The sequence below is a fragment of the Leptidea sinapis genome, chromosome 20 (genome assembly GCF_905404315.1).
Source record: "Leptidea sinapis chromosome 20, ilLepSina1.1, whole genome shotgun sequence".
Lineage (NCBI taxonomy): Eukaryota > Metazoa > Arthropoda > Insecta > Lepidoptera > Pieridae > Leptidea > Leptidea sinapis.
This window is the reverse complement of record NC_066284.1, coordinates 12434459-12452194: the sequence shown is the minus strand read 5'-3', so window position 1 is coordinate 12452194 and position 17736 is coordinate 12434459. Positions and strand designations below refer to the sequence as shown.

Below are 17736 nucleotides of genomic sequence, written 5' to 3'. Positions count from 1 at the left end.
AGAACACAGAGAATGTATTTATTGTAGACATAGGTAGGACAACGTCTGCCGGGTTCCGTTATTAATATAATTTAATATAATTATGAAACGTTTTTCGTGACACGTATTATATTGTTCAATTTTTTTCTAAAATGACGTCACTCACTAGTGTATCACAGAGTGTTTCTGAGGATATTTAAACGCAAATAGTTATTTTATATAGTTATGTTATATTAAACAAGAGAGCAAAGTTGGTTTTTATTGCTCGTGCCGAGTTTGAATCACGAGCAAGCGAATGATTCGAATCGTGAATCTAGTGAGGGTTTCATAGGAACCAGAAACAAATTTATTTGCTCTGGTGTAACACATAATTGTTCACCTCGCAGGCAAAAAATACGATATGTAAAATATATTTACAGTACTATTAAAACTATCATTACGGGAAAGCGTAGCAAGAATACTGGCAGCATTTTCGAGTTGGATATCTAGGCTGATCCGTTGACCGAAATAGCTGCCAAAAAAAATATAAATTTGAACATGTTATTGTTATATATTTTTACTTTTATAATAAAAAAATATTTTTTTATTTTATAATATTTAAAATAAGACAAAAGTCTTAAAATAATTATTGTTTAAAAATATAGTTACATTTTAATTCGGCGCTGTTATTTTTCACTCACTTTTGGAATTTGTGTATTACGTATTTTGGTTTCTTTTATAAAGGAATTACGGTAGTTATTATTATATTATAAATAATAATAATTATTATTTTTTATTTATTCTCTTATTATTTATATTATTCTTACTTTTTTACTATTGACCGGTAAATAATTCCTTCTTGTATATTCCAAAGGAAATTTAGAAAGGCATAAAAAGAATTTTTCCTCACAGAGTTTTTTGTACATTAAGCGGGGGCAAACGAGCAATAGACTCACGAGATTGGAAGTGGAAACGCAACTGGTTATTTTAAAGTGATAACCCTCACTTCTGGGATTGATTATATATTAAATGAAATTAGTAACAAATTATTCAGATTTGAAAGAGCGACATCTCAATTCAATTTCCTGATATGCAATTATTGGGGTCGAGAAAGTTATAAACTGTAAAGTAGATGGAGACATAACCTGAACATGGAATACCAAAATTTACGATCCATACGTACTCGAACGGTTGGCTCAGTTGTAAAAAGCGCTCGGACGGAACCCGAGAGGTCGCAGAGAGTCCCGAATCGTTCATAAATTTTGGCTACAATTTCTAGTTGTTAGTCTGGTGTCCTCTTTTAGGAATCTATTCAGTAATACTTCTTCTTCCGCCAAGTGGCAGTGACGAAGGTTGCAGTACGCCTGACCGACCGTGACATTCCGGTAATTAAGCCACTATTGAAGTGTTCGCGTAAACAATTATTATTTACCGGAAATTTTCTGCACTCTTCCGAGTATTATCAATATAGGCTTTCAAGGTCGAGTTAGATCAAACAAATGATAACGATAACACGTTATAAGAACAAAATAATAATGTACCTTCTTACTTATGAAAAGTGGAGTAAACATATTTGCCTTATCGAGGACCATACGTAAATACATTATATTATTGAAACTAAAATTTTATACGCCCTAAAAAAATTGTTATCGTTAAAGTAGTCCCTCACTTCTGGGATTAATTATACAAATTAAATTTGTAACCAACATTTATGAACGATGCGGGACTCGATCCCGTGACATTTCGGTTTCCGTCCGAGCGCATTTTTCCAACTGATCCAACAGTTCGAGTATGCATAGATCATACAGGTTGTGGCTCCATCTACAGGATCTACTTTACAGTAGTTAGCCTGGTCAATCCCAATAATTGCATATTAGGAAATTGATTTGAGATACCGCTCTTTCAAATCGAAGTGATATATCTTATATATAAAATTCTCGTGTCACAATGTTCGTTCCCGTACTCCTCCGAAACGGCTTGACCGATTCTCATGAAATTTTGTGAGCATATTTAGTAGGTCTGAGAATCGGCCAACATCTATTTTTCATCCCCCTAAATGTTAAGGGTGGTCCACACGAATTTTTTTTTTTAATTTATTGACATTTTTTTTTAAATTTGTTTGATTATGAGTCAGCATTAAAAAATACATACAACTTCAAATTTTCACCCATCTACGATCAACAGTTACCTTTGTATCGCGATTTTAATATCGGCAATACAACGTTTGCTGGGTCAGCTAGTATCACTTTAAAAGTAACAAATTGTTTAGATATGAAAGAGTGACACCTCACGTCAATCACGATTTTTTTTATGGAAATGGAGGACAAACGAGCGAACGGGTCACCTGGTATAAAGTTATCATCGCAGTTCACATTCTCTTGCAACACCAGAGGAATCACAGGAGCGTTACCGGCCTTTAAGGTGTACGCGCTTTTTTTGAACGAAAATTTTGGTAGGTATAATTAAATTGTATCCCACATTGCTTATTGAGTTTCAAACTACCCACATTTTTGAATAGCTTGGACTTCACAGCCTCGTAGCAAAATCGATATGACAATATGGCGACAGGCAAGTTCCTGAAAATCAATTTAAGTCTCGAACAGATAACTTTATCAAGTTAAGCTTCATTACTTTGGTATTAACTTGCGAGCTATGGATAAGGTAAGGTTGAGATTAATGTAAATTTTACTTTGGTTTTACATTTGTTATATTTAGATATGGTACCTAATAGTTTAATATATTCTTAAGATTTATGATACAAGTAATAGTTGCATTTTGTATTTTGTGAGATGTTAATTAAAATTTTTACTTTCTTTGTTTGAATTTTTCTCAGAATAGTTGAAGTCATTTTTTTTCAGAGTGTACAACTCTCTATACAACAAGTCTTCTATACAACTCCAAATAAACTTTATCAATGCCAAATTAAATATACGGAATACAATTTTACAAACCATCTATGTGAGATTTAAATAAGAGTTTTCTATAATGAACTTGGAAATGAAGATTATCTATTTGTTTATATTTATTTATTAAAATATAATGTAGAATATATTCTTACATACATACAATAACACACATTTAAATATTATGAAGTTTATCTGTATATGTTAGCTGCTTAAAATTAAATTCCTAATTCTTTTTTTAAAGTAAATACTTTACAATATTTTAAAGAATTGTTAAAAAACGTTTGTGTGGGAAAGGTTACTATAGCATAAATGATTTCCTAATGACACCACGGACTGGGAATAAAACGAACACCCTCAAGCTCTTTAATTATAAATGTTTATTATACGATATCACATTGTAATCCATATTTTATATTAAAAAAAAACCCGCTGAGTTTCTTGCGCCCATTCTCAGGTCTGAGGGAGTCTCTTTTGAATGGGTGGTAGTTTTTGGCGTTCAATAAGTGATCTTAAATCCTATTTTGAATAAAAGGATTTGAATACAATATATGTAACTAATTAATAATGTTATTGTTGTAGTTGTATTCCACTTAGCTAGCAGCAGGTTAAATTATATTAATGATGGATTTATTAAAAAGCAGATTAAAGATTCAGGATCAGATTGACGAATTTCGTAAAATCTGGTTTCCTATTAATCTGAAACTAGATATCCTATATTAAAAGCAGCAATAGTGACAAGTTAAATCATTGAAATGAGAAGTTTTATTTGGATTATTTTTCACAAAATATATATATTCCTAGACAGAATTCGCAGACCAAACAATCTCTAGGGATTCTAAATCCATTATTGAGATGCAAACTAACTCCATGTTGGAACAGATTGGATTTCACCATCTCGAAGCAAAATCGATACTGTAGCCAAGTTTCTGAGCATCAATTTAAGTCTCGAATAGATAACTCGATCAATTGCAACTAATCTTCATTAGTTTGCCATCAATTTAGTTGTAAATTATATCGGCAAGGTGTTTTTAGGTTACGGTCTAAGGTTGAGATCTATAGAGCGTACTTAGACTTTACTTACGTAAAACTTAGCTGAGTGTATGCTTAGTATAATCGTTGATTGCGTTGTTATAGTCATTTGACAGCTGTGATTATGCTGAGGTTATGGTAAGATAGCCCAATGTAAAAATCAAGTAAGGGTTCCGTAGAGCTCTATATAACTCAAGCATAGATATTGGCATTTCAGCAATAAAGTACTGGAAGTGTTCTGTGTTGTTAGGCACAAGATGGACCGATGATCTGTTCAAGATCGCTGCACTAGGTTAGATGAGGGCAGCGCAGGACCATCTTTGGGGGAGGCCTTTGTCTAGCAGTGAACGTCTTTCGGCAGTCCACAAACACTGTCAAAACATGTGTGTGCATCGAGTATTTGACATTTGGACGTGAGAAAATTCAAACGCTCTGTTAATGACGATGTTTCCTCGTTCCTGACAACTATTACACGATATGACATCACTGTCACGACAAATGCATTGTGATTAGAAACAATACAATAATAACTCAGGTGACAATATATTACGTAGGTGATATGACCTTGCATTGTATAATAATGTTATATGAAACGTATTGTTGTACAGATAATGTGAAAATATAGGGCAATGCTGAAGATATCAATACGTGCTGCAGAAGAGGGCTATTTGCAATATTTATAACCTAGGTCCTAAAGAATCATGGAGAAAAAATTTTAAGTAATATATACATCTTGACTGTTGCCTTTCAATATATTCTTAAGTATTATGGTACATAGGCACATAAGTGAATTTTCTCGAAAGTGTCGTAACTATAATGTTAATACCAGGAACAAAAATAAACTTATAATGCCTACTACTCGGCTAAGTCGAGTTAGTAAGTCTTTTGTGGGGCGTTGTATATGCTTTTACCACAAGATCCCAGAAAATGTTAAAAACAAATGTATTACGAAAATCAAAATAATTGTTAAAAAACGTTTGTTATTATAAGATAAATGATTTTCTTAATAATAATATTGACACACACTTTTGCACAAATTAGAGCGACCGGTCATGGCTCAAGCCATCAGGCTATTAAATAATTAATTTTATTGTACGATATTACATTGTAACCATATTTTTATTTAAAAAAAAGAATCCCGCTGAGTTTCTTGCGTCCTTTGCGTTCTTCTCAGGTCTGAGGCATACTTTTTCGAATGGGTCGTAGCTTTTTTACTTTTGAAATTTATTTTGAATAAAAATATTTATGCAACTTCTTTTACGTACTGGATCCCCGACAACTCAGCTCTATAACAGCTCTGCGGTGCCTGGGATCAAATGGTTTGAAATATAGTACGAGTTGAAGTATAAATACGAGGAAATCTCTACCAGTCAGATTTGAAAAGTTCATCTAGTAGTTTCTTGACCGGCGCTGTATTGTGGCAGGGCGTATCACGTACCCAGAGGAAAATAACGGAACCCTTTTACTAAGAATCCGCTGTACGCCCGCCTGTCCGTCTATCCGTCTGTCACCAGGCTGTATCTCATCAACTGTGCTAGTTAGACAGTTGAAATTTTCACAGTTGATATATTTCTGTTGGCACTATAATAAAAAATACAAAAAAAAAACAGAATAAAACAAATATTTGGCCTGGTTTTAATAAAAAATGCTCTACAATAATGTTGATCCCTAGTACATATATTCTATACAATCAAAAACATATCTTATAAAAAAAACTTTTTTAACAAAAAAACAACCGCCTTCAAAAACACTATTCCAAAACACTTGATATAATGTGCACTAAAAAGTAATAAAATAATTGCGCATTTTTATACAATCTTATTAATTAATTTAATGCTAGTTACGATTATTTTTATTTTTGGAATCGGTGTCCTTCCGCCGCAACCCGCTCTCGCCTCTCGCCTCCTCACGACTCAAGCACATCTCACCTATAACTATGTATGTAGTAACAAACCTATCTTGGATGACACCGACTCCAAAAATTACAATAATCGTAACTAGAATAAGATTAATTAATTAGATTGTATAAAAATACGCAATTTTTTTATTAAGAATTATCAAAATCAGTTCGCCCAGTCGAAAGTTTTGAGGTAACAAACATAAAAAAAAATACCGACGAACTGAGAACCTCCTCCTTTTTTGAAGTCGGTTAAAAAACACAAGTCTTGCGACTCAGTTCTTCTACCGTTAAATGGTGTGAGATCCATATAATACCAAGTCAGTCAGTTTATTTAATCTCAACTTAAGAGATCCTTCTGTTTATGATCCTGAAGTTATTACATAATAGCTAACCTAACATCTTATAGTGACCATATCAAATTTAAGAATCCTTTACATTTTAAATAAATAGATTGAATTTAAATTTAAATTTAAACAATCTAATTTAATATAATATGCATTTCTTGACCGATAGATTGTATTTGAATTTAAAAAATGTGTGTGTCATTTGAGGGGTAAGTTAATCTATTTATTTAAATCATTAAGGAGTTTTAAAATATTCAGAATAATATGACGACAATATGGAAATGTACTGAAGAACAATAGCGTTTCGTTCAGTCCTAAATACAATGACAAATATTAAATGCTAATAAGATAGTTGCGATGTCGTCTGTACTCTGTATACAGGCGGCTTATATTTGTTATACATCAACACTATTGGATAATAGCATTAGGAAGTTATAGTACAGGAGGCGAATGCGTAAACTGTTTGCGTGTTAATTTAAAAAAAGTGTGTGTGTTGTTATGTATGCACGCAAGAAATTATACTTCTTTGGCCTAACAGAGGCTTCTATATTTTTAGAAAGAACAATATTGTAAAAATCTTGCAACGATGGCTTTGATAATTAATTATTAATTAACGAATACGGCTGTACGGGCTTGAACCCTTTGCCTATCCTAATAGTGGACGAAGGAACCAAAAAAATAAATAACGAATGTCGCAAACGTCAGAAAATTTTAGGAACCAATTTCACCCTGTTACTTTTGTGTTTCAGTGATGCGCGCGCATCAAATTTCACTCTCATCATGTTTTCATAACGCGACTAAAACAACTAAAGAAGTATAACTTGAAAAAAGTCGTAGACTTTTCTATAAGGCGGGTTCCTTTCCATTACTGTTGCAAGAGAATGTGAGCGGCGGTGATCACTTAACATCAAGTGACCAATAGCCCCATTCTAGTAATAAAACGAGAATAGGATCGTAGCGACCTTATGTGAAAATGTTAAACTTCGTATTCTTGTAACACAAATTGACGGTTAAGTTCCGATTTTAAAGAAGTTACGTTCCGTTTTAGGGAAATCGTATGATGCGTTTTCTCGTAATAAAACGAGAATAGGTCAAAAAGTTAAATTACGTATTCTTGTAGCACACATTGACGGTTCAGTTCCGATTTTAAGGAAGTTACGTTCCGATTTAGGGAAATCGTATGGTGCATATTCTCGTTACAAGATCCGTAGTCAATTGTTGGGATATGCGTATTCTGCAAAATTTTGACGTTTGGTTAAGTTAAAAAACATAAAAATATAGTATATGCATACATTTTGAAATACTATGGATGAAATTAAGAGTTACAATTTAGTGTCATATTCATTAATGAATCAAAAGTACATATATCTGCCATTGGGAACCTTAATAATATCAACTAATTTTAACCTTATCTACATTTCAACAATTTCAAATCAAGAAAAGCAAAACGCCTGGTTGAAAAATATAGCAATACTGCTGTCAGACATTATTTCTTATTGATTTTGTGTAGGCGTTATATTGTTTTCGCAATAAAGGATAAGTGAACGTTTATTGAGCATCCAATCGTCTCTATAAACATGAATATAGGTCTGTCAAGGTCTGGAATTGATTGCTCATAAAATAGAGTAGATGATGCTATGAACATAACCTACCTCCTTACAATGGTCTTACTGACTTTTCGTTCATCAATTTATCTATCTATATATATATTCTATAATCTAGGTACCGAACGAAACAGTGGGAGATGAGCCGGATTAGAGGTCCGCACATTTCTTGACTCCCTACAAATTCATTTTTGTTGTGCGTTCCTAGATGGCCCTCTCCCCCTTTCTGAGGCGGCCGTCGACAGATACAGTTGCTTCGTCACCAGGCTCACCTTTTTCGTTTCTCTAATCTTAAGGAAGATTTAATGAAGACTTAAGGAAGGAAGAAAGGTCTTTATCTTCATTACCGTCCAGGTTTCACCTCTTCATCCTTCCTGTCACGGTACCAACTTCCGGCAAATCTGCTAGCCTAGAAAAATTCTACTCGGAGGAAACCAGGTCTCGGTAAATACATGTTATGAAGTTCATACCACGGGAACAGTACCTATTTGAAATGTTGATACGGATGGCGGAATAGCTAGTAACAAGTCTGGCCGTATACCAGCAGTAAATCGTGGATAACGGGGCTGATCGTACAATTGTACGTATTTATTTAAGTTACACTGTTATACTGTTTGTATGATTCTTCGGATGTCCTAAATAAAATAAAAATTTTGGGTGGCAGCCATCTTGAATAATATCAGTCGCAAGACGTCCACTGCTGGACAAAGGCCTCGCCCAAATATATCTTTATTTAATTTATGTTGGTGTTTCTCGGGATGGTGCTACCATACTGCCCATCCTCCGTTCTTTGTAGCCTTTAGACACCTCTAAGAACACTCACGGGAAGAGATGGGGTGGTGCTATTCTGGTGTGACACCACACGCACGCACGTACGACGTCTACTAGTGTGACGACTAATAGGAGACTATTTGTTAAAAGTAAAATTTCTTTTTGCGTACTTACAGAGTGATATCGAATGTGAGTCCCTCCGGATCGAACTCCTTCATTCAGCTGAATTGAACTGATGCTGCCAGAGTCTTCGTCCATAAAGCCAGTCTTCTTATACCGCGCCATCTATTATATAATTATTAAGTTTAATTTCTACGCAAAAAACCTCTAAAACGAGCACCTACGGAAAGCCAAAAGTTTGTTATGTTTGTTATACTTTTTTTATGGAAGAGAGGAGAAACGAGCGTACGGGTCACCTGATGTTAAGTGATCACCGCCGCCCATATTGTCTTGCAACACGAGAGGTATTACAAGAGCGTTGCCGGCCTTTTAAAAAAGTGTACGCCCTTTTTTTAGAAGTACCCATGTGATATCGTCCTGGAAACACCGCACAACGAAAATCATTCCACAGCTTGGTCGTACGTGGAAGAAAGTTCCTTGAATGCCTTAACTAAACTACCTTAACTGTTATACTTTAACGTGCACATAATGAATAAGGTTAGAGTGGAGGAACGAGTTTCTCCTTTCAGTTTTCAAGAAACGAATGCCTACGCCAGCATGCAGTCGGTCCGTGGTTAGAGTCCCGTTGGGTGACTCTGTGCTGTAGCTATAAATTCAGTCGCTTTGACCCCGTCCGAAGCGCTGGCAAAACTAGTGAGCTACCAGAATTCAGGAGGTTTTTAGTTGAAAGTGGATTTAAATTTGATTTCGACAAAATTATGCCCTTGCATCACGGCTTTAGTACGTAAATGTTTATTCCTCTTCTCCACAAAAACATATGATTACTCATAGATTTTCGCACATCGATTTTTTCTCAAATTAAATAAAATCAAATAATTTAATAATAACACCATTGTTACAAGTGAAGAAATAAATGTATTAATCATTCTAATTATCATTTTAGATAGGTAGGGAAGTACCTAACTCATATATTTAACGTATTGTAAAATAAATAAGTGTATGTAAGTATTACCTAGTCAAATAACTGCCAGCTACGAAGTTGTGTCTTAAACACAAAACAAAGACGGTCTTGGAAAATTTATTCCTCATCGACCACACAGACCCGCAGGGTTTGGGGTTGTAGTCTGTTTCAAAAGCTATACAGGTTGAAATATTTCCCATAGAGTTACATTGAAAATGAGGTTTGTTCAGTAGAAAATTGGAGCATTTTATTCGTTTTAACTAAGTTTTAATTGATAGCAAATAGTCAGGTTTTCCCAGTTTCCTGTATTTTCCCCCACAAACCATATGTTTAAGTTTTAAGCATAATAAAGTTTTATCCCTCAACACGTAGATAGGGTCGTAGACATAAGTTTTCTGAGACCTACATAATATATAAGGCTTAATTGTAAATTGCTATAATAAGTACATATTTTATTAGCAAATACAGAAATTTGAAATTTAATATTTTCGTTTTAACTAAGTTTTAACTACTAGGCATGCATACACGGGCAGGAGACACGCGAGGTACTAGCGGCTCTTCACTAGTAGTGTTATAAATTGTACGATCATATTGAACCCTTCACGTACTAAGTACTAATCCGCTCTTTTATAATCCTCTTTATCTAGTTCAAACAGAGTGTCGCTTGGCGCATTTTACGACGCAATTCCAATCGATATTTGAACATCTGTACAGCTATAACTTCAGTTGGCGAGTTATCTCATTTCTATTGCGTTTATGTTCTATGGTAAATTATTATGGGGCAATACAACCGATATAAATTATATTTTTTATTGCAGTAAGAGGGCTGTTTTATTACTTGGGTCCTAGAGAACATTTAAAGAATCTACATAGTGGCACATTAGCGAATTTGTGAATTTTGTAATATTAATTACCAGAAACAAATTAAAATTTGTTGCGGTAAGAGTTTTGAAAAAAAAAAATTATAGATTCAGTCGCTATTTTAGGAATTCCATTCCTGTTCGTCGTGTCAAAGCCCCATAACAAACGGATGTAGATTCATGACGTTTACAAAGTGTTGTTGCAATGTTTTATGTTATTGTCAATATAAACTGTTGATAAATAAATATATTTCTATTTCTGGATCCAGCGTTTGGCGAGCCGACACCTCCTGCAGGTGCAACCGATATTAATACCATCTTTGTACTGTAGAAGAGGTCTATTCGCGCTATTTATTACCTATGTCCTAAAGAATCATAAAGAAAATAATTTAAAGATATTAACAAATTACATGTTACCTCTGAACATATATGATAATCTAATTTAAACATATATAGGCACATAATCGTAAACAGGAACAAACATACACTTGCCTACTGCTCCGTTAAGTCGACTCAATAAGTCTTTTGTTGGCTGACATATTATAAATATGTTTTAACATGATCCCGAATATGTACATAAATCATTCGGAATGGAGGGAGCACCCTAAGATTATTTATTTAATCAAGTTTATTTTAACGCATTTTTATAAAAATAAATAATAGTTAAAAAAACGCTTAATAGAAAACCAGTCTAAAAATTAGAAAATAATTTTCAGCGAGTATAAACTAGGAAAAGTGTGATTTAAAAAAATGAATTTTATAATATATGAAAACATGTGAATTGCCTTAAATATTTTTATGACAGTTACTGACCCCACGCTTTTTACAATAAATATCGGTCCAATAGTTTTTTGCTTTTATTTATTGAATAGAAAATACAAATAATTCCTATCACCAACATAGGTGTACCTAGGTATCACATCTTAGGAATAAAGCAATATACTGAGCTACCAAACCAAACCGGTCACCAAAATAATAACAAGGTAATTGATGAAACGAAAACCTCTAGTCGTGTCAAAAATCTCTACTCTTCTCTTAATTCACCTCACCTCACCTGTTCGTCAAAGGCCCATTTACAACATCAGTGGGTTCATTCAAAAATGAAAAATAAAAAAAGTCTTCGATCCACGATGGAAACAGGCTTTCTCTCCTTAGTATTGAAATCATCAACGATTTTTAAGCGAAACAAGGTTGAAAGGTTCCGTTCGTTAACGGTAAAATTTAATTTCAGATAATTCTTGTTTCCAATTATCTTTATATGTGTGTTAAACCATAAAATAATAATAACTGCGTATCTCAATAAATTATTTATTAGAAAACTCGACTGAAAGAAAGAAGGAAGAAAGTAATTTGGGGCCAGCGGGCCTCCACTCTTTTGTTGCCCCGAAAGGTCTGGCCTCTAAATCAGGGAGGGAACCAGCCACTCTCGATCAACTGGCTGTGGAATGACTTGAGAGTACTGCTGGCTAGCAACTCAACAAGGAACAATAACTCAAGTGGAACTGCGGAAGTTCCTCTTCCTCTCGTCAGTGATATCGACATCTCTCGGCTGTTGATTATGAGTAGCCTCCGGAAAGTGGTGGGTTACCTTACCTCTTCTAAGATACTCATTTGGACTACCTAACTTCCTTGTGTATTGTTCCCATTTTTACGTCTTTTTAGTTCTGTTAAAGAGCCTTCTAGATTTCTTCTTGAGTTTGTTCAAGTTTTCTCTACACCAGGGTACTTTCCTGTTCGAGAGCTGTGTGGACAGCTAGCCACGTAGGCTCGTACTCCTCTGTATGGCCAAACTTATCCTCTGACAGAGGTACCTAGGTTTTTGTGCTGATAAACCTTAAGGACCCATGGTCTTCACCCCAAAGGAAACAAATGTATATACATCACCGTGTGATGCATTTTTCCTGCACTTTAGGTTCTTTATAATTAAAAATGTTTCTTTTACAAAACTCTTTTGCAAGTTCATAATATTTTTATAGGATTTACAATGTTACGGAAACCTTTGCGTGTGAACTGCGACTCGCACTTGGTTGGTTTTTATTTATGATCTGCTAGGACTGTAAAATATATAATACAGAGTGTCGCTCCGAAACAATTTAATCCCTGAAATACGAACTTGTTTTCATCAGATAAAGGACCTTGAGCTTCGCAAGGTCAGATAAGGCTAGCAACAGATTACGCCGTAGCAATAAACTCGCGCCTGCGTTCTCCCTAATCTTTGTAAGCATACGGCCATCGTGTTTGAGTAAATCCAGATTATCTTTCCGAAGCCTGGATATATTATATTTCTTTCTCTTGTCTACGATTTTGCGAACTCCCTTAAGCTTAGTCAGTAAGCTTATTTTCCACGCGATTGAGTTAAGAAACATTTTAAGTGCTTTTTGCATTTAAACCTATAAAAGAGGGAGCGAGTAGATTACGCTTAGTTTAGAGTTTAATTTATGATCAAATATCTGTATGTTTAGTGTAAAGCTTTATAATAATAATTATTAATATAATAAATATAATATTATAATAATAATTTTACGGGCAAAATTATTTCTATTTTAGTTGTATACGGAAGGTTCTAGGAATTTTAATGTATAACATTTAAATTTATTTCTCAAGATTGATCAGACTTGAAAGTGCTCGAACATGTTTGGAATAGGTTTTTTTTTTGGAAAAGGAGGACAAACGTGCTTACGGGTCACCTGGTGCTAAGTGATATATGTATGAAAAATAGAACATTACAATGGTAATTGTATCAAGGATGGAGAGAATATTATAGTTGATCTTGTGATGAAGATATGAGCTCATTATTAAGTCCAGTGGTCATCAGCTGACAATTGTGTGTAGCAGAGAAAAGGCTACACGTGAGGACTCTTTTATACTTATAAGTAAATCATTTAAATTCAAAGACCGTAAAGATATTGTAGGCCTATCTGTTGAACATTTCAGCCGGAAGACGTCCACTGCTGGACAAAGGCCTCCCCTCTGTTGAACGTACCATTGAAATAGCTTGTGCAGAGCTTGAGCGTGCCATTATAGTAAGTATATACAGTCCCCCGATGTATTATATGAGTTGTCTGTGAGTGTATTGCAGGATGTTTTATCAAAATGATCAGAATCTTAGAAATATACCATGACTTGTGGTGACTTTAATCGTAATTTATTAGAAAAATCCACCACTAGTATAAGATTCAGATCTTTATTAAAATCATATAATTTATCAAATATTTTCTTAGAATCCACTGGAGTTATCTGGAGCACCTCTAAAAGCTGTATTGATATTTTTACTTATTATAAACCTAATTCTCAGACAATTATAAGTAAACTAAGAACAGACCTCTTTGGGCAATTAGTCTCTTTTAATATTAAAGTAAACAAATGAACTTAAATTAAATAATTTTAGAATATTCGAAAATTTTAACCGAAAAAGTTTATATTTGTTCCGGTAAATAATAGGCGAATGGAGAAATATAGAGGCAATGTTTAGAAAAAAACTCTCAAATTTGTAGTTGAATTATAACAGTACTCGAAATGAGATGTACGGTATGTTATTTAAAATAATTAAAACAGAGTTTGCTTCTATATTTACTTTAAAGACAGTCAACTCAGGTGGTCTCTCGTCATTTAATGACTGACAGCTGGTATTCATAGGAGCAGACAACGGCGATATGAACTATACAGTGAGAGATAATTATGTTATCATGATGTATCTTTTCTCGTGTATGTGAAAAACTACTCTTAATATTATTTAAGAAAGTATGTACCATTGCTAAGTTAATGCATATTAGACAAGTAAATAAAAATGCATCAATAAATAAAAATACATCATAAATAAAAAAATAAGAATGACTTGGCATGTTATAAACTGGGAGTCTGGAAGAGAATAAATTTGAATATAATCTAACAATAAGCAATACCAAAATCCACTCTTAAGGCATTAAAGCACTAACTTAGTAATTAAACACAAAACAAAATTAAATAATTAGGATATTTTTGTACTATGGACTGGATATTGTTGCATTGTATTCCATATTTTTAAAAAGCCTGTTGAGTTTCTTGCGCCCGTTCGTCTCAGGCCTGACTCCTGAGGCAGTCTATTTTCAATGGGTGGTAGTTTTTAACGTTCTATAAGTGATTTTGAATTTAATTAAGGTATTTATCCGAACTACTTAAAAGTCGAACTTGGTCTCATTGGAATTGTCATAAGAGACACACAAAGTCTTTCTTTTAATTCCCTTTCCATTGACTATAATATTCTTATAGCATTTCTCCCACTGCTAACAATGTGTGCCCTTGAGTTGGTATGCTACTCGCTATGCTATACTAACTCGTTTTTTCCTGCATTCATAATTAAAAGGTGTAGTCCCGGACTCATGGAAGTTAGCCTTAAATAGAGAAAGAAAGATGCTAAAAGAAGGTAGCAGCTAAGGTTTTTAAGATTACATCTCAGTTCAGATTATATTTAAAGTCTTATTTAAAGTTTGCGCAACGCAACAAATAAAGCTTTCAAATATCCGTTCGTAGACGTCAAATATCCGTTATTAGACGAACCATTTCTTATGTTCCCAGAACAGTTTTGAGTGATCTCTTTAAACTGCTCTTTGGTTATGTTAGTGTTCTATTTACTTGCAAGTTGAGCTTTTATTAGAGGAAGGGGCAAGAAATTCATTTCACTCATTAGAAATATCTGAGACAGTACATGCTATTCCCAGATTGGCAGACGTCCTACTAATTGGAGTACGCCACTCTTTACGCAGTATTAGTAATAGAAAAAGACAGATGTTATATTGGTGTTTAACATTTCTGGAAGTACGGATGCATTGTCTGATATAAATATTGTAGTAAAATATCGGACTCAAACTATACAGACTCAGATCATCTGTCAACTGCTTTAAGCGTATAATGCAATTAAGCATCAGATATGGGAGAAAATAGTAAGAGACTTTCCACAGGAAACCAGTTAGATGAGTACCATAGCTGCACCCTTTTCTGCCGTCAAGGAGTTAATGTGCAAGCATTATTTTCGAACCGCGAACAAAACAAAGTAAAGGTAAAATGCGCGCAATAGGTAGAACTTAGCGTAGCTTATTCACCACTTTATGAGGTCGGCAACGCTCTTGTGATACCTCCGGTATTACATCCGCAGAGTATGGGCTGCAGTGATCACATACCATAAGGTAACCCACATGCTTGTTTGTCCTCCTCCTCCATAAAAAAATATTTTGTGGTCAACCCCGCTGCCGGTAATTGATTCGATAAAGCTGTGTGGGGCAAGAAGTACCTTGCAAAACAGATAATTGTAGAATGCCAGACGACAACATGATGCGGGAAGCCACCGGGAGAGTCAACCCTCGAAATATATATAAGTCTATTCTACCACATCGGGCAGTCTACCCTGATGACGTTATATCTCGACTCGAAGTAACTGTTGCTAACGCAGAAGCAGATTCTACAAAAGCACCTTATTTACTCTGGAAGAAAACCTCAGCCGGAAAAGCTAGCAAGACGAAATTGTTACAAACAAAACAGAAGAGCCAGAGAACTTTTAAGATATTGATAAGAAGAGCACATAAATGTTATCACTAAAGCGATTTGTATTTAAATAAGCTGTCAATAAAAACCAGTTTCAGGAAAAAAGATGCTTTTTACATTATAATGAATACCTACTGTCATTTATACGTATTGATAGACTATGACAGCTGTGACAACGTCGAAAAAATTGAGTTTAAGTTAACCTCCAGTTTGAGCAATGCACGCACACTAACACAGTGACATACAAATCACGAGTGTAAGACGAAGCTTTACACGCACACTAAAGTAATAAACATGGCCTGTTTTCATCGGTTGTCAAGCAGCAGAAGGCTCTATCTAGACGTATTAATTATCTGAGACTGTCCGGTCTAAGATCTTCTGAACAATCTAGGATCGTCTTGGGAATACTAAGAATTATATAAAAATATTCAGACCATAAAGGCGATTCAGGATCAGGACCTAAGGTAAGGATAGAACTTGATCACTAGGATTTAAATTTATTCAGTGATCAACAGCAATGATCATATTTGTTTTAAATTTTGAGAACTACGATGCCCTAACGTACAATCCGCACTAAGCGGCCTTTACATTAGTGAACCGAGATTCGTTGGCGCGTCGAAATTTATTACTTGTATTATTCTATATTGAGAACTAAACTCAATTAATAAGAAACGAAAACTCCATGACATAGAAACATGCAATGTTCATGACGGAGACCGAACTCGAATCTCGTTGCGATTTTTTCTGGCACGTAATTTGTAAGACCAGCGCGAGCAGGCTCATCGTATCAGGCCGTAGACAAAAGAAAATGAACCAGATAATATTCTGTTAGGAAAATATTAAATTATAAATAATATGTGAACTGAACTGTGAACTGGAAAATCGGTTCACTCAATAGGTAGGTCAGACGAGTTATCTTCACTTTGCATGTTACCTATAAAGCGGGGTTCACACTGCCCGAGTATTGAGTGCACTCGTACGATCTAGACAGCATAGGACTACATTCGCACGCATTTACACTCGCAATGCAGCGCCCGAGTTGCCGCCTCTTGCTAATAGACACCAGATGAAAACAGACCAAGTTTTTTATTGCAGTGTGCGTGACAAATTACGTCTTAAACTCGCAATTTTTATGTCACTATAAAGGTTAGCTGTCAACCTCGACAAAAACAATTTCGACGTTTTCACAGCTGTTACAGTCTATTTAGACGTATGAGTGATCTAAGGGCTGAATGACAATATCATAAAATAGAAATCAGAAAAAATACCAGCGGGAGCCAACATTCTAACAGTGAACTGTTGAGTAGAATAAATTCTACTCTTTCATAGGTTACTCCTTTTTGTTTTAATAAAATGAATGAACTCTAAGCAGTTTGTTATTTTTAAATGATATGCCTCACTTCTGGGATTAAATATACAAATTTAATAAGTACCAACATTATCATAAGTACAACCATCCGAGTGACACATAGATCGTAAATCTTGTATGTATTGTTCTATTCTCATACGAACTCGTCTGAAAAGATACGCGTTCGATTCAGACCGGGTAGTGCCGTCCAAGTGCGCTTCGATCACGTACGTGTTTACAATATACGAGAACATCCAGACTCCAGATAGTTATCCGAGCACACTCGGTCGGACAGTGCAAACCCCGCTTAAAAGGGGCACAACCTGTGTTGGCTACATGATCGTATCATCGAGAACCCTGCTTCTAAAATTTGAAGCTATACTTGCTTTCAAACTTCAAATGTATAGAATATAATATA

General features: G+C 34.6%; 1 protein-coding gene across 1 annotated transcript in view; it reads right to left on the bottom strand.

The window, feature by feature from the left end:
* The window catches only part of LOC126970081 (endothelin-converting enzyme homolog), a 75830-nt gene that overhangs the window by 57150 nt on the left and 944 nt on the right, over positions 1-17736 (bottom strand). Inside the window, exon 2 of the mRNA XM_050815793.1 lies at positions 8687-8797. Coding sequence (XP_050671750.1) covers positions 8687-8797 — 111 coding nt within the window. The remainder of the gene's footprint in view (positions 1-8686; positions 8798-17736) is intronic.